The following is a 19,758-nucleotide window of genomic DNA, read 5'->3' as shown; positions in this document are numbered from 1 at the left end:
AATGGAAAACAAAGAAATTGCATAGTCATTTTCTGTTCTAGTCAAATAAAGATACTTCATCCAACTTCAAACCAAACCTTACATAATATCGCAGCGATGACGTATTCACTAAGACATGTGGATTCCATATTGCAGTGTGATTCCCAACAGCCTGAGACACAGATTCCAGTATTATTCACACATACCAGAAAACTCACGGAAGATCCGAACGGAAAGCCCCACTGGGGGTCGGAGAAGAGGGGGGGAGACTACAAGGAGACTGGATGTCTGGTTCGAGTTATAACACAAGGCATTCTCTGTGCTGCCAGCCCATAATGTTTCCTCTGGCACCGTTCGACAGCCCCCTTAGAAGTGGAACAGGACCTAGAAAACAAGAAACCAAGGGGTGGAAAGAAATTAGAGGAAAAGTGAACTAGCTAGTAAGGATGAGGGCAAAATGGCCAGTGCTGGGGAAAGTTACTTTTAAAAAGTAATGTAATACAATATTGCATTACTCCCTAAAAAAGTAACTAATTGTGTTATTACATTTTGCGTTTCTTTTTCTCATCTGGGCTGGGTTTGCTTGTTTGTTTTTTAATAACAAAAAAATAATCTATTTTTGCCAAATGTAAAGGGCCTTTTCCTAAAAGATCCCAAAACTTCAGTTTAAATTACACAAATCCCATATTTTCAACATGGTTTTAGACTCTCTGGAGTTACTTTCCAAAAGTTAATGACAAATTCAAGCATTTAAATATAAGATTTATTGTAGAAATATAAGACAAGCACACATTTCACTTGACTCAGTCACCAAACGATCTAGACGGCACAAGCAGAATTTGGTATCAAATTTTGGTATGAAAAATCAAAATGTTTCAGTGAGGTTCCTTTCAATTAACACAATCAATTAAAGGGATTGTTCACCCCAAAGATTTTTATTCTGTCAATAATGACTTATCCGGACTAAAAAGCAAGTCAAATTGGTTTGGAAATAACATAACGGTGAATAAATGTCAGAATTTTAATTTTGGGGATGAACTATGCCTTTAAAGGCACTAACAACAGAAAAAACAGCACCACAGATCTACAATTTTATGCCATGGTTGTTTTGCTGTGATGCTGAACATCCACAAATAAATCATTTCCAATTTATCCCACACAAATAACAAAATAAGGAACAGAAATGCAAACTTCAGCAATTAAGGGGGAAAATCCAGTCTAAAAATAGTTGTGTGCAACCTAAGGCAGAAAAATAAAAGGCCTCTAAGCTTCGGTGAACCACAGTACTTTACATTAATGTTTTTTGGCAGAAGCTTTTCAGAAATCCCTCAATATCCAGCAGTCTAAGAAAACCTGTAAAGATCATGTCCGAGGTCATATTTCACACCAAAATAAAAATAAAATCTTTTGTTTAGCATAAAGTAAACCTATTTTTGGAACCAAGATCTTTTGTGACATTATTGTCTTGATAATTAAGCACATTCGCATAACTGTAATGCAATGATTTCTAATCTTTTTATTACTGTAAAAATTCATTAAAATGTATTAATAATTTATAGAATAATATATAAATATATAAATTGTGATTTTATACTATACGGTATTATTTGTTGTACTGCCTTTATTATGATTTATTTAATCAAATAAAAAAAGACATCATGATTTTCTATTTACTGTAATAAAACTAATGCATTACTATAATGAGAATCACATTGAGAATAGTGAGAAATAAAAACAAATCCTTCTGAACGCTAAGTATTTCTGGGAGAAAAATGCGTAACTTTCAAGAAAATAAAAAATAAAATTCCCAAAACGGGTTTATTTTCGCTTATGCAAAACGTAATTTCTCTAGTTTCTTTTAATTTTGTAGTGAAATGTGAAAACAGGAAACAGAAAACAGGTTTCATGACATTCAGTCCAAATGAGGTTTTAATGGAGGCAGCAGCGTTGCAACTAGCAACATGTGTCCCTTTTAAGGAGCTGGCATGTGACGCACAACAGAAATAAGGTCACAATTGGTTTTGTGCATGTATAAAGAAGGCAAAGAAGTAAAATGTCTCAAATGACAGCTATACGGAACCCAGCACAGGACACGCAGACAAATATATATATATATTGTGGCCACAAATTAAGAATCCGTTCTCTTAGTTGAACTAATTATTTCTCTTGTTTTAATCTAACTAAAACAAGGGAAAAAATAATTACAACGTTGCCATGATTTAGTAAAACGAGGGATCAAATTATATTGTGCGCACGATTTACTTAAAACGAGGGAACAAATAAGTAAAACCGGCTGATGTATTAGTAAGTTAATTGTTAATCTGTGGCCACTATATACATATTTTTCCCGGCATGTCATGTGCGGAGCTCCATACAGCTGAAACCATCACATCAATTATTTTTTTATGAAAAAAGCACACAAACAAGATAAGACTTTCTCACACACAAACATAATTTCTAGCTAAAAAAACAATCAAACAATTTCGCAGTTCAGTCTCCCATGCAGCAGGGGGCGATCTACTGGAACAGAACCACACTGAGCTGCCACTGTGCTGCACATTTAGTCCACAGAGTTAGCTTGTGTGTTTTCAACTGCTCCAATTGTGTCCTCTTTCGAATTCTAGCGAACGAAGGGCCTTCCTGCCGTCAACGTTGCGCATTTCTTAAAGAGAAGGTTCGGTGTTTGTTCTCAAATGGGTTTTATCAAACTCCTCAGTGTAGGAACCCCATCAAGAAAAGCGGTAACAGCAGAACTTGCATAAAGGTGGTCCAGACCACCGTTGCTCTGTTCCCAGCCTCACTTCGGCCACAGTCGTCGCCCAAGTACCCGTTGTAGCATTGACAGCGGAACTCGTCCTTTAAGCGGCTCAGTTCTTCTTGTCCCATCCGGCCCAAAACCTTTAGCGTGTTTCCTTGGAGCTCTATGCTGTGTGTGTTTGGACTGAGATGCAGGTAGGTGTCCGTGTTGGAGTGTTTGCGAAGGCAGCGACCACGGAATCCACAGAGGTTTCGGCTGCACTGCTCAGCGGCCGACGTCACGTTAAGCAGGTAACGACCCAACGGCCCTCGCAGGTATTCATTAAGATTAGAACAAGTCGCCTGGAAGGTGTGAGGAGAAATCAATTACAACTTTCAGGATTATTGTATACTACGATGTAAATTAGACCAATATCTATTGCAATCACTAAATGCTAGGACAATTAAATGGCCAATTTTTTATCATTTCGTGCCAACTTTTACATTGGCATAATAAAAGAAATCTACTGATACCTTATAATGTCTTTCTGTTTTCAATAATGTTTTTTTATTTAATATGTAATTTAATATTACAAATATATATATATATATATATATATATATATATAAATTGTAAGATGAATTATATTAATAGTACATATTAAATAAATAATATATATATATATATATATATATATATATATATATATATATATATATATATATATATATATATATGTAAAAGTAACAACTTCGCAAATTTAAAAAAAATATGACGATACCAGCATTTTTCTCTAGCATTTTGAGCTATTAAACGGATTCTTAAACACCTCTGATTGGCCATTGCGTTCATGCTCAACATATACTGTATGTCTCTCATTGGCCATTGTGTTCACATGCTTGATCATTGTAGCCAATCACAAGCACGGGAACGCAATGGCCAATCAGAATTATTTAAAAATCCATTTAATAGCTCAAAAGGCTAGAGGGAAACGCTGGTATCGTCACATTTTTAAATTTTCAGTACCAACTTTGTAAAGTCATCAGTACTTTTGACAACACTAACACATATACATCATATATATATATATATATATATACATATATAATATTATATATATATACATATATTTAATTTTATTTAATATTATATATATACATATATATAATTTTATTTTAATATTAAAAATATATATATATAAATATATATATAAACCCCACTAAGATCATACAAGACCCATCCACCTGTAAGTGGGTATATTTTGGGATAATCGACTCATTGTACATGATCCACTCCTTACCCTGAATTTTAATAATCATTGGTCGATCCCTAAAGTCAATTTATGAGAAGATGGTGAGTAAACGCCCTGATTAGGGCACAAACGTACTTGACTGCTAGCATAGTTGGAGTCACCCCAGAGGATCACGCCCGCTACACCCAACGCCACGCTCTCGCCGATAGTCGACACCAGATCCATCTGCGCAAAGAGAAGACAGAAAGAAATCAGTTCATCTGAATGCAAATATGATCTGATCAGGAAACAAAACACGTGTTTTAGATAACACTTCATGCGTCACTGAACGTGTGGCTTTCAGAAATGGAAAAAGACAAATGATAAACTCCAGACACTGAGGCTCTTGAGAGTGTTTGTGAATAGTTTGTCTGAGTGCGTATTTGTTAATCGTTTTGCTATTTGTATATTTGTGGCAAGTGAAATCGGCGAAGAAAGACAAAGAGTTTATTCTTCTCTTTCTTGACCACACACTTTGTCTTCACCATTTCATTATGTCACTGATAGATGACAATCACTCTTTCATTTATCAGCTTTTGTTGAAATACTTTCCCTCTCGTTCCACAGACACTGATCCAAACTCTTGATAAATAAATGACTTACTCTGTGAGACAGGCCAGGTGTGTAACGGTACTCGTTAAAACAATTTTTTTTTAACCGTACTGTTCTCAGCCCATGATTCAACACACACTTATACTGTGGTTAATGTAAAATCTGACATGCATCTATAATATGGCTTAAAAAAAAAACCCAGCGTAAAACAGTTTCTATAATGTACGCTTCTGTCCATCGATATTTTTTGATGGATATATACACTTTTCTAAGCTGGGCACAATCACGGTGTGCGCACCACAAAAAAAACACCTTTCATATAGAGTTCTCTTTAACGTCTTCTTGCGCTTAAACTGAAAAATACACACAAAACTGTGTCAAAACATCCTCATAAACAAAGTCGGTTATGTCTTAAGTGAACGTAAATAGTTGAGAAAGAATTCACGTGTTACAGTATATTGGATCGGTGCATTCGGTCTTAAAGTGACAACAGCCTAATATACCTGCTCCTGTCTGTCTCAATGTTAATCAAAGAAAAAAAGACTAAGATAAATCTCTCACTGATCTTAACTGAATAACTTTAGTATTATTAATAAGGATTAATCTATATTTTATTTATTTTTTAAAGAAAACTATGCAGTGTATTTTTTTTTACATTTGATTTTAATTTCTGAACTTTGTTCAGATGCATTTATTTGAGCAATTGCTAATTTGCTTATTTGTTCTTATTGTATTAGTTACTTTATTTTTGTTTACCTTTAATAATGTTTGAAATTTATATTAGTCAGTCTAGTTTATTAGTGATTTTTGTTCATGGTATTCAGCTGTAACAGAATGTTTAGTTAAAGGGTTAGTTCACCCAAAAATGAAAATTAAGTCATTATTTACTCACCCCCATGCTGTACCAACCCCGTAAGACCTTCGTTCATCTTCGGAACACAAATGAAGATATTTTTGATTAAATCTGAGAGGTGGATCACTGCTACATAGGCTGCCTGAGGGAATGAAACTTGACGGCCCAGAAAGTCATTAAAGAACATGTTTAAATATTCCATGTGACTACAGTGGCTCAACTATAAGTTTAATAAGTTTATAAACATGTTCTTTAAAGACTTTCTGGGCCGTCAAGTTTCATTCCCTCTGGCAGCCTATGTAGCAGTGATCCACCTCTCAGATTTAATCAAAAATATCTTCATTTGTGTTCCGAAGATGAACGAAGGTCTTACGGGGTTGGTACAGCATGGGGGTGAGTAATTAATGACTTAATTTTCATTTTTGGGTGAACTAAGATATGTTTGATATTTAAATATTTGAATTAGTGTGACTTTTTACAGCGGTTTATTCACATAAAAAATTAATCCTGTCTAATATAAGGCTGTTAATTCAAGTCATGTGATGAATTAAGACTCAAATGTCTCAAGAAACGTTTTCCACTTAGAGTGTTATAGTTAAAGCGTGGTGTTTCTCTCACAGACACGCTGTAAAAGTGGCTTGGCTTGTACTTTTATACCTGGCAGCGCTCCTGGAGCGACTCTCCACACGTTTGACAAACCCCAAACACTACCGGAGGCCAAACCTCAGTCGTTCCTTTACCAACGCAAACACTCGCTCACATACAGGCAATCTGTAGACAAAATACAAACAACGCACCACACTGAAGCACAGACACGTCCAGTAGACGTCATGTGATCTTCAGTTTCTAGACAGACCAGAATTAGTCTAGATTTCAAGCAGAACTTTATTGATGTCTCAGTGTGGGAGCGAACCAGACGCTTGAGCTGTCTGTATGAACTGTATGAGTTAAGGTAACTAGGCAGGATATGATTAATCAATAAGCATTGAAATCGATGATGAAGCATTCATACTAAAACTGCAAAATCACTAAAATCAATATTTTTGAGTCGTTTGAGAATATTTAATGTACATCACATTATTTATGCTTATGCTCCGCAACAGATTAAAAGTTGTTGTTTTTTTCTATCAGAACAAGCAAACCAAGGTGTTGACCAGAATACATACACCTGATTCAGTAAACCTCAGGGCCTCACTTGTCATCCGAGCTGCTGATGGCATCATGGTATTTGTTTTACAGAGCCAACAAGACTCGTTAAGGAACACAGATGAGTCTGGAAAGCAGAGAAGATTCTATGCTTGCTATACAGGTCCTTCTCAAAAAATTAGCATATTGTGATAAAGTTCATTATTTTCCATAATGTAATGATACAAATTAAACTTTCATATATTTTAGATTCATTGGCATTGCACACCAACTGAAATATTTCAGGTCTTTTATTGTTTTAATACTGATGATTTTGGCATACAGCTCATGAAAACCCAAAACTCTATCTAAAAAAATTAGCATATCATGAAAAGGGTCTCTAAACGAGCTATTAACCTAATCATCTGAATCAACTAATTAACTCTAAACACCTGCAAAAGATTCCTGAGGCTTTTAAAAACTCCCAGCCGGTTTCATTAGGCTACTCAAAACCGCAATCATGGGTAAGACTGCCGACCTGACTGCTGTCCAGAAGGCCATCATTGACACCCTCAAGCAAGAGGGTAAGACACAGAAAGAAATTTCTGAAAAAATAGGCTGTTCCCAGAGTGCTGTATCAAGGCACCTCAGTGGGAAGTCTGTGGGAAGGAAAAAGTGTGGCAAAAAACGCTGCACAACGAGAAGAGAATACCGGACCCTGAGGAAGATTGTGGAGAAGGACCGATTCCAGACCTTGGGGGACCTGCGGAAGCAGTGGACTGAGTCTGGAATAGAAACTTCCAGAGCCACCGTGCACAGGCGTGTGCAGGAAATGGGCTACAGGTGCCGCATTCCCCAGGTCAAGCCACTTTTGAACCAGAAACAGCGGCAGAAGCGCCTGACCTGGGCTACAGAGAAGCAGCACTGGACTGTTGCTCAGTGGTCCAAAGTACTTTTTTCGGATGAAAGCAAATTTTGCATGTCATTCGGAAATCAAGGTGCCAGAGTCTGGAGGAAGACTGGGGAGAAGGAAATGCCAAAATGCCTGAAGTCCAGTGTCAAGTACCCACAGTCATTGATGGTCTGTGTTTTATCAAGGGCAGGGTCAATGCAGCTATCAGGAGATTTTAGAGCACTTCATGCTTCCATCTGCTGAAAAGCTTTATGGAGATGACCTGCTCACAGTGCCAAAACCACTGGTAAATGGTTTACAGACCATGTTATTACTGTGCTCAATTGGCCTGCCAACTCTCCTGACCTGAACCCCATAGAGAATCTGTGAGATATTGTGAAGAGAGAGTTGAGAGACACAAGACCCAACACTCTGGATGAGCTTAAGGCCACTATCGAAGCATCCTGGGCCTCCATAACACCTCAGCAGTGCCACAGGCTGATTGCCTCCATGCCACGCCGCATTGAAGCAGTCATTTCTGCAAAAGGATTCCCGACCAAGTATTGAGTGCATAACTGTGCATAAATAAACATAACATAATTATTTGAAGGTTGACTTTTTTTGTATAAAAAAAACACTTCTTTTATTGGTCGGATGAAATATGCTAATTTTTTGAGATAGGAATTTTGGGTTTTCATGAGCTGTATGCCAAAATCATCAGTATTAAAACAATAAAAGACCTGAAATATTTCAGTTGGTGTGCAATGAATCTAAAATATATGAAAGTTTATTTTTTATCATTACATTATGGAAAATAATGAACTTGATCACAATATGCTAATTTTTTGAGAAGGACCTGTATTTAGGAAAAGCTGTGACATATATCAGTATGCTTAAGTGCTCTGTCCGCACGTATATCCCCCATTGGGAAAGTTGCTCAACGTCAAGGAAAACACACCATGACACTGCACTCCTGAAATAGGACCATCTCAGAAACAGTTGAACTTCCTTCACAGTCTCAGAGGACAACAGGCCATCACAAAGATCTGTTCAGCTGGTCAGATGTAGCTCAAGTTTTGGCATTAAATGGGTTTTTGCTTCTGCAGGAATTGGTGTATAATTATTTTATTATAAATATTCACTCAAATATTTTGGTGCCGTACAGTCGAATTCTACAAAAATTTACCTCAGGTTACTTCAGGGGATGAACCTAGGATAATTGATTTCCATTTTGATTAAAACGTAAACTAAATGACTATACACTCGATTGTGAGGTATATAGCAGTACCATATCGGCTAATGTTAGAAAATCTTTAATTTGATATTTAATTGTTTATGCTCATTTCCTCTTACATTATATTACCTTTGCTTTCAGTGAGCATTCAATGAGGTCATCTAAATGTAAAAATAGAGGAAATGAACATAAGCAACAATTATATGTCCAATGTCAGAAAAAAATTATAATGGTGCAGCCGTCAACTTCAACAAAGAGGCACCCACAGTGGTCTAGTATTAACACTACTTTTTTAAGAAAATCAAACTGTCACACAGAGAGAAACACACCATTACAGGAATCTCACCTCTGTCAGCAGCAGGAGTTCAGGAGAGTTGCCGTTAGAAGTTGGAGTAGTGATTAGGTAAGTGGGCCGTGTGTAGACAAAAACAGGTCTGGCTGACCCGTTCCCAACAGACGCCAATCTCATGCCCTCGTTGACCCGGTTCCGTACGAACTGCCGTCCGGACAGTTTGTCCTTCAGTGTTTTCCCCATGTATATGGAAGGAAACAAAGCTGTACTCTCCGTCCACAGCCACTTCAGTTCGTCGTTCCTGGGGACCTCCACATCCGGACAGCGTCCCGTGTAGTTCTGGTTATTTTGGTAATTGTGGTTGTAACAGTCAGGAAAAAGGTAGAACCCCCAAAGCTGTTGGGGCCGTAAGCTCTTGGCCAATCGAAGAGTCTCCAACATGAACTTGCGTGCAGAGAGCTCAAACTCTTGCTGGGCCACTTTTTCCACCTGATCCGGAGTCCAAGTTGGGTTTTTCTCAGTGACTAACCGTCTTGAACGCTCGCGGTAAATGTCTTTAGTGCCCCAGTTACGTTTCCAGAGGGGCCGCCACTCTTCCCAGTCGATCACAGCGAGACCTTTGGCTGTCGGGTCCTTGATATACTTATTGAGCCCATCCGACATCCGTTCTAGGTGTTGCGTGAGACTGGCGGTCTGCGGTAGGCCACCGTTGACTGCAGTGCTGTCTGCCGCAAAGTATGGGTACAATCCCAAACGGTCATGATAGAAGATGGTGAGATTTTGCTTGGTGAAGCCCTCATTTGGTGACGCCACTATTTGGAACTGATCCAACTGGAAGTTGACTTCATGTCGAGGTCTACAGTCTTCAGTAGGAGCGTTCCAGGCCAACAGCAAAGGCTTACCAGAATACAGTGGCCATCTAGTGTTTTTTAACTGCTGTGCTTTTAAACAGGTCCAAAAGGGCATCAAAAACAATAGTTGTAGACAGGAGACCCATTCAGGTCGGGTCGTCCCAAAGAGACGCGTGATGTTCCTCATTTCAGACCTAAAAATACACAAAACCACTCAAATTAATAAAATACTACATCCTAAAGTATGTTCAAATATTGGTATATTATATGTACATTTACACACATAATTAAGTACATTAACAGTTATGAATTTTGAAAACTTTTATCACAAAACAATTGACTATACATTTATAATACACATTTTATCACAACAGGTGTTGCCTGGGAATCATCAAATCCATAATATTGTCTTTGTTCGTGCCATGCTCAACCAGCTGAGCTAAAGTAATACATTTAAAAGAAAGTTTAGCAGGAACTTTCAAATTAAGGAAATATGATTTTCTATTAATACAACAACGCTAAATAATCACATCCACTAGAACCATTACACTATCCATGTTTAATTCATTGTTGCATTATAGCCTACATATAGAAATAAACGAGAACATTTACATTCGCCACACCTTTATCAAATACGTCTAAATATACGTTTTAACAGTAAGCTATAATGTTAACGTTATGCGTTTCCTCGGAATCGAGCCCATAACATTGGCATTATTAGTACGCCGATCTGGCATTCGAACTAGAAGAAAGAAAATAATAAACAATCATATTTTGAACATTCTATGAAACATAAAAACTTTGTTTTAAATCAATTCGTTTCATTGTTACAGTTGTACGTTACAAAATCGCTCCCTCTATTATTTCTAGGAACTGTAACACAAACTAACAGTGATATGTGAATTAGAGGAACCACTGACCTGTTACGTTATAGATCGGACTGAACCCGTTGAACACACCGGTCCGATCACTCATAAACTACAACGTAGCGTCCATTCATCTATCCAGCGGATGCCAACACCTCATAAATATAAACTCCCAATCGCTATTTCGATACAAAACAGTCTATTGTCATTGTTTCAAGGCCTCTTACGCGTTCAGAGAGTATCGCTCGTGCTCAGCTGTCTCATCTGGATCAATGATTGAATGTGTGCGGATTTCGGCCCTTAGATTAATGCATATAGTTGTGGGTAGAGGGGTGTGAGTTGTTATAAATGACGCAAATCGCTATTCTTTAATGTAAAGTTTTGTGAGCACTCAATATGATACGATATATTATCACAGATCTTTTTTATATAAGGTGCCGAGGTCGTCGTTTTGGGTGTACAACCAGAGTTCTCGACAATGTGCCCTATGGTCCCCCCCTACATGGTGAGTTGTTTTCGTCCGTATTTCTCCGCTGGGGATGAAGAAGCTTTTCTGCTGAACCGACTCAACCGAGCTGAGATTGAGAGACCTACAGGAGTCGAGAGCCATTACACACAGATCACATTTCACTTCGAAATCATTGCGAAAAATGAGATTTTCTTTTTCAGCCGTTTCCTTCCTTTTTATTTTATTTTTTATTTGCCCTTACTACACTGTGAAAATAGAGAGTATGACGGTCTAGCAAAAAGACCTGATCAGTCTATACGTTGTTTTTTTAACAAGCTACCAGTTAGTACCTGGCATTTTTTGACATTTGTAGCCTATCACTAGTGCAAAGTGCCCATGCAAAATCAGTTTTTGTGTTTTTAGTAATTGCTGGTTTGGTGTGTTTGAGTGCTATTGTTACAATTAAACAGCAAAAGTTCAGTGACATTTTTATTTGTGCGTGAGAAAGGAAACTGATACTGACACAATGACATAGCCTACAATAAATATGGAAAATTGAACTACACGATTCAGGGAAGCAGGCTACACAGTGAACTCCGAGAAGACGCTATGCTTGAGCAAACTTTTTGTGAATAGGCTAGGCTACTACAAATGATGGCCGTGAATAAAATATAATATTCAGAAGTACACAGTGTAGCTGACTTAATGTTTAGCTGACAGAGTGTTTATGACCACAACAACTAGAACCCTCCAGTGTCAGAATGTTTCTTTTTAAACCACAACCTGCTTCTTTTACCGATATATTTAACGATATATTTCGCATTTCTAATCCAAACAACCTCAAACTCGGCACTGCACTTACTTGTGCCTCTAATAATACACCTGACTTTTACATTAATTACATGAAATTACATTCCTGTAATTTATAGATAGATAGATGTTAGTAGGCCTACCATGTTTTTGATCATGTACCATGGCAATGCATGGTACTTTTTGAATTCCATTACATTGATAAATTCTAATAGATCTTAATACACTACATTGGTAAAGCTTAAATACAGCTGAGTCAACTAGCCTTGTGAAAGAATTAGATTTAAAACATTTACAACAGTACATTAAAACTGTAAATATTCCCAAAAAATGGCATTGCACAACACCGTAGTGTTGGTGGAACTGTCTGGCATTAACCTTTTTTAGGAAGTCAGCTGAATGCAAGGAAGAGCTGTTTCCTGTGGCATTGGGGACCATCCTGTGTGCTGACTCACCTGAAACTGATGACGTACACACGAATGAACCAACTGAATGGAAGGGTGCAACAAACTTAAGACCTCATAATATCCCACAGTCCTCTGCGCGCACACACATTTCACTGTGAGTAACCCACTTGCTCTTTACGGATGCTAATGTTTGTTGGGATCTGGGGTCACAGGCGAGAACAAAAGCTTATTCAGACTCAAACTACGAATCCCTATAGGACGCCTACAGAACATAAAGGCCTCCCAGAAAGACCTTGTTTCCATGTGTTACAGTGAAGATGGGCGTAATGACAAGTTTCAGTCCCTTCTATAGGAGTTCTGAGGTCTGCATTAGCAGGAAAAGTGAAGGGGGTGGAGAAGGAAAACCACCCACAGCTGGAGACCAAAGGGGTCACCTTTGATGTCTCCTTTGAAGGGCAGATGTCATGAAAACATCACAATTGGTATGAGGACTGTTTCAGTACTTCATTGAGAATTAAAAATATTAATGTACGCGCATTGGCGAGTTGCATTTGTCCCTCAAACGACGAATGCTGTGTGTTTGTTTGCTTCTGACCACAGCAGGAGGCAGATATTCTGTGTTCCCGCTGAGGCGGAATACCTCAATCCTAAAACACATCTTGCACTAATAAAAGGACTGTAAGAGCCAACACAGACCCTTACAGCCTCTTATAAACAGAGGACAGATCTTACAGCTGTGAGTGATTTTCACTGCTAATGTCTAATTACATGAGGTTTAAAAAAACTCGCCATCTGACTTTGACAGGTGTTTGTTCCTTATTGTTTAAATACTTTCTTTCGCATCTTGTCATGGCCACTGCTGTTATTGTTAACTAAAACTAATTCTACTAAAAATCTATTTACAATTATTTAAATTAACAGAAAAAAATCGAATATATAAAACAAATGTATTTTCAGTTAATTGCGAAGGCAACATTTCAATTTTTCATTTATTTTAAGTTGAAGTAAAATGACTAAACCTGAAATAAAAATGAAAACTAAATAGACATAAAAAGTTAAAACAATAAAATTATAGAAACTTTAACAAATAAAAACTGAAAATATAAAAAAAAACTAATTCAAAATATTAATAACAATAAAGTACAGTAATGACACTAAAAATTACACTGATCATCATGGCTTAAAGGAACAATTCACCCAAAAATTTAACTGGTCAATATTTTCTAGTGTACAATGAAAGTGAATGGGGACTGGAGGTGTTGAGGTCTAAAAACTACATAAAAGTAATCCGTACAACATGTGATATGTATTTCAAGTCTTCTGAAGCCATAGAATAGCCTTAACATCATTGACATTAAACTCAGTGCAACATGATGGAAAAATGTCTAAGTGTAAATGGGATTTCACAACCATGATGACAGAACATCCTGTCAATTAAAATGATACACACACACACACACACACACACACACACACACACACACACACACACACACACACACACACACACACACACACACACACACACACACACACACACACACACACACATTAAAAGACTTAAGAATATTAAGTCATGGACCACTTTTATGGTATTTTAATTTTTTTTTTTAGCTTTACAGCTCAAGTCTCAATTCACTCAATAAGACCATGACCAGCCTGGACATTCTGTCAAACTCTCCTTTTGCGTTCCATGAAGGAGGGACCATCATATGGAATGACAAGAGGGTAAGTAAATGATGACCGAATTTGTATATTTGTACCATGTCCATATTACTATACTGCATTCATATATATTTTTAAATGTAGTTTACTCCAAAAACACAACTTGCATTCATTTTTAACATTTTTCTTCAGAAAAGTTATTTAAATGAACACTTTCTATGTCACTTGCTCCTACTCACTGTACTTAAAGATTGTATCTCTCTCTCTCTCTCTCTCTCTCTCTCTCAGCAGACAGATGTCCTCAGTTGTCTCTCTATATGTAGATGTACACCTGCTTCAGCTCGCTGGTCACCGTGAGTCACTTAAAGCAGTTGTGTATTCAGTTTTGATCTTGGAGAGTCCACACCCCTGTACCTCCTACATTCCTGCCCGTCTCCCCTCCCGGGCACCCGGCCAGACTTTTGATCCTACCTTGATAAAGGATTGGATTTGAGTGGTTTTGACTGGTCTCAGATCAGCCCCTGCAGGAGACTCCAGGCAACCCCTGGTTCTGGTTGCCAAGGTGATCAAGAAGACTCCAAGCAGAACTGAAGGTACAAGAGTAATAAATCACTGCGAAAGCGATGAAATGAGAGATGGTGGAGGTGATAGAGGTGAGAATGCTAATTAAAAAGTTTTATAGCAAAATAAATTTATAGTACTTATATAGTTGAACATGACACTAGCAAATTCATGGGTATCATTCCCAGGGGGCACAAATAATGAAAAAAAACATGTACATTCAATGCATTCTAGATAAAAGTGTCTGATAAAGGTAAGAAAAATACTTGGTAGATCATATGACGAATTATTAAAGTAAAAACAATGCACCCACACCATTAGGTCCAAAACCACTTAGGAAGAGGAATAAGAGGCAGCAAAAGTAAGGCACATTTCAATACAAGACAAATTTCAATAATAATCAACTTGAAATTTTTTGTGTGAGTACAAAAGATTTTCCTGTTTGAATTTCGCAATAGGTTCAAGTTTTACATGATTTTGCCAAGAGAAAGCTGCTTGGTTTGTGCTTCATACAATTGCCAAGCTACTGACAACAGACCTTCTGTGCCTACAAAAATTCACTGAAATTTCACTAACATGACTACACTTTTACCAAAAACATACTATAAAATACCGATGGTTACAAGCTGCTTTTCCATTGTTTGTCTATGTAAACATGCGCCAGACGCACGTCTTTGACCACTCCATTTGCATCTTTTAAAGGGATAGTTCACCCAAAAATGATCTGAATGAATGAATGAATTCTGGTATCATTTACTCACTTTTGTTTCAAATTTGTATGAGTTTCTTCTGTTGAACACAAACGAAGATATTTTGAAGAATGTTGGTAAACAGACAGTTGAAGGTAGCAATCAGGTGGCCAAATACTCCTCTAAATTTGTAGATCTGGGGGTGTTTTGGGGGGTGTGGGGACACTGAAATTGTGTGGAATCAAAACGCGTATTAAAAAAAAAGACATCAAAAAGAATAAACAATTTAAATTGGCTTGAGACTTTGCATTTTTTTCCCATTCCACTTTCCACGTCTTGCGTTTTTCCCGCATTCTGTTTGAATGGCTTCTAACAATTGGCTTATGTTTTATAATATTAGATTTGCTAGACTTACCACCACAATGCCAGGGTGTTGCCATTTATTGCTATGGGGTTCTGGGTGAATTTAGCTGATTGCTATGGAGTTGCTAGGGTGTTCTGAGAGGTTATTAGCGTATTACAATGTGGTTGCTAGGGTGCTTGGGGTTGTAAAAACACTAATTTTACCAATTGCTGCACTACAATAATTGAAAGTCAAGAAAAAATCTAACAAGCCACACAATTTGAAGCATCATTCATGTCCATAGCACAAAAGCTCCAAAAACAAATTTTAGCTCGCTGCTAAAACAATGACATCAGTGGAGTCTGAAAGGCTTGTTTAGCTAATGAGAAGATCGATAACTGATCTCCAATGTCTGAGTAAAGCGATCATCATGTTTGATGAAGTCAGTAAACACTGCTGAACTGCCTTTCTCTTGTTTCCTCTTGTCTGCTGACTCAGGAACGACTTTTTGGGTATTTTGCAGAGAAAGCAAAGAACAGAGACCTGTAAGTAAAAACAAGAGAGAGATTGAGCCAGTAATACCCCAGAGCTCAGCAATAACATGGAGCTTTATTGAAAAATGGATAAGAGAACACTGAAATCTGATTATAAGCACACTCGCTGTCCAAAAACTGACATATAAGAACTACGGGTCATTTTAGTTACTTAAAGTAATAGTGCTCCCAACAATTCTTTCGAATAATAATTATTATTATTAAGATTTATTTATTTCAATTATTTATCATCTGAGAAAAGTCTGGACATTCGGCTAAATAACTCCCTTTGAGCTCCATGAAAAAAGGGATGCGTTTCAGTCAACTAGCATAAATTAATCCTAAAATAAACCCAAATCCAGTTTGTAAACAAATACTTCTTGTCATGCATGATTGTAATGCGCTGGCAAAAAAATTCTGCCCTAAAATATGAGTTTTAAACGAGTTATTGCTTTAATTAAAGTCAAACACACTTTCACTGACCTGTGTTTCCTGTGTCAGTGAACAGGATGGGTATTTCCTCTAAATCAACCCATGACTCTGTTGATCAGGACACGGGACCGTTCGAAAGGGAAGGAAGGTCACTCCTGGCACAGCAAGAATTCGGCTGCCGTTCGTCAACACCGCGGGAGAACCGTCATGGTGCCCAAGGACATGTCATTGAAAAGGGTTGCGTGAAGTTTTGTAAACAAAACCATTACGAAAAAAGGAGGCATTTGGGGGATGTTTGTTTTCCGTTACAAACTCGCCATAAAGCAAAATTTATAGGCTAAAGGAACATTTACGGCACAACTGAGAGTTTGGAACATTCCTGTTTGAATGGGTAAATATTTGAAATACATGAACGCTGTTGCCTAATGACCCTGAGGTTTAAATTATTGGGAATCATCTGAAAGCAATTAAATAGAGGACCAGCCGGCATTGATGGATCAACCCTGCACACACTCTCAATGGCTATGTTCGCAATGGCGTACTGTTGCATAAACTGCTTAGACTAGTCATCAAGACTGATTAGTCATCACATTTTTTTCTTCAAGACTGTTCATAACGTAATTTGCATCTTAAATCCACTTTTGTGTAAAAAGCTCTTCACTGATAGTGGTCTACTTAATAAGCCCAAGTAAAAAAGGTTGATATCCCATACAGTAGCCCATTGAGAGATGCTGAATTCAGAACCGCATAGTATACTACTTTTACCACATCTTTCTATGGCAGAAATAGTAAGTGTAGTATGTTAGTATGCAATTGTGAATTCAGCAATGGACACTCCAGATAGTAGTATACTACACTGTTGTTACATGACTTCTCTATATTGCAAGTTTGCCAGTAATTGTGCAAAATGGAATGATATCAAACTGCAGTCACAGAGTAAATCAAGGACGTCGCATACCAAAAAAAGAGAGGCGTCTAGTAGTCCGAAAGAATGAAATACTATAGCATACTACACACTCAACACAGTCTCATGACAATTCATAATTGTTTTTTTTGTTTAGGCAAATTGGTTACAAATGGGTGCAGCTTTATAACGTTTTATTACAAACCGTTTTCTTACGAATCACGTCATACGAATTTGTATGTAATTGCAAATTTGTAAAATAAATTTTCTTCTCAGAACAGTTTGGCACACTACACAGTGTAGGCTATACCGTATATAATGATGCTTTCATATACCAATACAAATGTGGCACTCTTAGCTTAATTTAACACATTTTACCATATTTCAATCCATTTCCACCCAATATAGGTGCAGAATTATGGCAATTATGACATAATTAGCATACTGTAAACAAACATATCATAATAGTATACTAGTATTCAATTCAACTACAAACATACCCAGTGTACATAACAGCAAGTATTGCGCACACTATAACACTGGTCTGGAATGTAATGCAAATCTAACTTAGAAGCCATGCATTGGAACATTCTGCTAATGCTAAATGCAGCTGCACAGCTGAAATGAGTGATGAGTCTACTTTAGCGTGGGAGATTTGATTGCAGATTTGGGATATGAAATTGTTTCATATGCACTGAAGCAGTTTGAGTAACTCATATGATAAAGATTATGAGTCTTCAGGCACATCAGCTAAAACAATCAAAGCTCATTTTGACCTCTCCAAGGAAATCACAGCTAGTCTTCAGAAAACCAAGCGGGAATAAAAGCCCCAATTAGGACTCTGGGTGGGTGTGAGACAGTGGTTCCTTAAAGATGGAATCATGGATATGGAATGTAGATTCCTTCAGCAGTTATAATCATGACATCTCTGTCATACACAATTTGGTCAACAAGATGTTCACACTTTCTGAAGAAGTGCTAAACTTGCTATTTGGTTGCTAAAGTGTTATGAGGGTTATTAGCACAATGATGCGGTAACTAGCTGGTTCTGAATGGTTGTTTTCTGGCCTGACTCAATAAATCCCTCCCACAAGCTTATATGATGGGGTTTATTTGCTCATTTTATCATCTGCAAGTTAGACCACTTAGAAAAAAATAACTTGTAGCACAAATGCTGGTAGACGATTTGCACTGCAAAGTTTAATACTTAATGTTAGTAGTCTGTTCAAATCACTAACCCACACTAACACTAACCAAATAATAAACCATAATAGTGATGTTTGACTTGGTAAACATCCTTATAATTCAGCTTCACTCAAGTTCAGAAGAATGTCCTGTGTTTCTTCAAGTGTCTTCGTCCAGGTTAGAGATTAGCTTCGCTGAAAAACATGCCTTGTAATGATAAATGATTCCAACAGTAGAAGATAATAACATTGTCTGGTCATTTGTTTGTGGATGGAAGATGAAGGAACCAAAGCAACAGTGGAGTTCAGATCTGTGGGAAGAACAAGAGTTCAACTAGAGTACAGACTGCAGGAGGAAAAGATGGTCAACTAAGAGACAAAATGGCTTAAAGTATTTGATGTTGTCTTGTTGTGGATGGAACTTAATTAAACTAAACAGAGGAGACAAATACACACAACCCATAAATATTGCTATTGCTCCTTTTGGTTCAACAGGGTAAATATTCAGCAGGTATAATGTCAAAATCTAGACGGCCAGATTAAATCAACATGAACCCCATTTCCTTTTAGACAGCTAAATGTACAAAGTAGATTTAGATTTATTTAAGGCTGCAGTCCGTAACCTTTTTAGTGTTCAAAATGTATTTAAATAAGCGAGTACATCATGAATCCATTTTTCAAACTGTGTTTTTGTCTTATCTTGAATTACTACGGTACACCTATTAGAAGTGTTTATGTTCTGACTATTTTAGACTGGTATGGGTCGTACCACTGTGGAGTAGCCCAGTCCCTGCGTGATTGAGAAGCATCTCTGGATATGTTCTTCTGGAAGACGCATGCAGTTCTGTTTATTAACAGCTAGAGTGCCAAATGATAAACTGCAGCTTTAAAGGATTAGTTTATCAAAAAAATGAAAATTACCCCATGATTTACTCACCCTCAAGCCATCCTAGGTGTATATGACATTCTTCTTTCAGACGAATACAATCGGAGTTATATGAAAAAATGTCCTGGCTCTTCCAAGCTTTATAATGGCAAATGGTTGTTTCTGTTTTGAAGTCCATCAAAGTGCATCCATCCATGATAAAAGTAATCCACACGGCTCTGGAG

At 37.4% G+C, this 19,758-nt stretch overlaps 1 protein-coding gene across 2 annotated transcripts; it reads right to left on the bottom strand.

The window, feature by feature from the left end:
- Positions 1 to 1,880: 1,880 nt before the first annotated feature.
- hyal2b (hyaluronidase 2b) lies at positions 1,881 to 14,348 on the bottom strand. Of its 2 annotated transcripts, none has more exons than XM_077226068.1 (4): positions 14,242 to 14,348; positions 9,010 to 10,000; positions 4,104 to 4,193; positions 1,881 to 3,078 (listed from the first exon to the last, which is right to left on the bottom strand). In XM_077226068.1, exons 2-4 carry the CDS (start codon positions 9,991 to 9,993, stop codon positions 2,692 to 2,694), a joined length of 1,461 nt encoding a protein of 486 aa, XP_077082183.1. In that variant the 5' UTR covers positions 9,994 to 10,000; positions 14,242 to 14,348; the 3' UTR covers positions 1,881 to 2,691. The 2 variants fall into 2 exon arrangements, with proteins under 2 accessions (XP_077082183.1, XP_077082182.1); XM_077226067.1 differs by lacking the exon at positions 14,242 to 14,348 and adding an exon at positions 10,727 to 11,156.
- Between the last annotated feature and the right edge of the window lie 5,410 nt (positions 14,349 to 19,758).

This window comes from Siphateles boraxobius, unplaced genomic scaffold (assembly GCF_051911475.1).
Source record: "Siphateles boraxobius isolate OS27281-9 unplaced genomic scaffold, OSU_SipBor_1 13, whole genome shotgun sequence".
Taxonomy (NCBI): domain Eukaryota; kingdom Metazoa; phylum Chordata; class Actinopteri; order Cypriniformes; family Leuciscidae; genus Siphateles; species Siphateles boraxobius.
The sequence above is the reverse complement of the archived record's forward strand: the minus strand, read 5'-3'. Positions and strand labels throughout refer to the sequence as shown.

Bases quoted from the DNA above. Each gene is read 5' to 3' on its own strand.
- hyal2b (XM_077226068.1), bottom strand. From the start codon at position 9,993: ATGAGGAACATCACGCGTCTCTTTGGGACGACCCGACCTGAATGGGTC. The intron at 4,194-9,009 runs GTGAGATTCCTG...CTCTTTGCGCAG, and splicing joins AACTCCTGCTGCTGACAGAG to ATGGATCTGGTGTCGACTAT. The intron at 3,079-4,103 runs GTACGTTTGTGC...CACACCTTCCAG, and splicing joins CCAACTATGCTAGCAGTCAA to GCGACTTGTTCTAATCTTAA.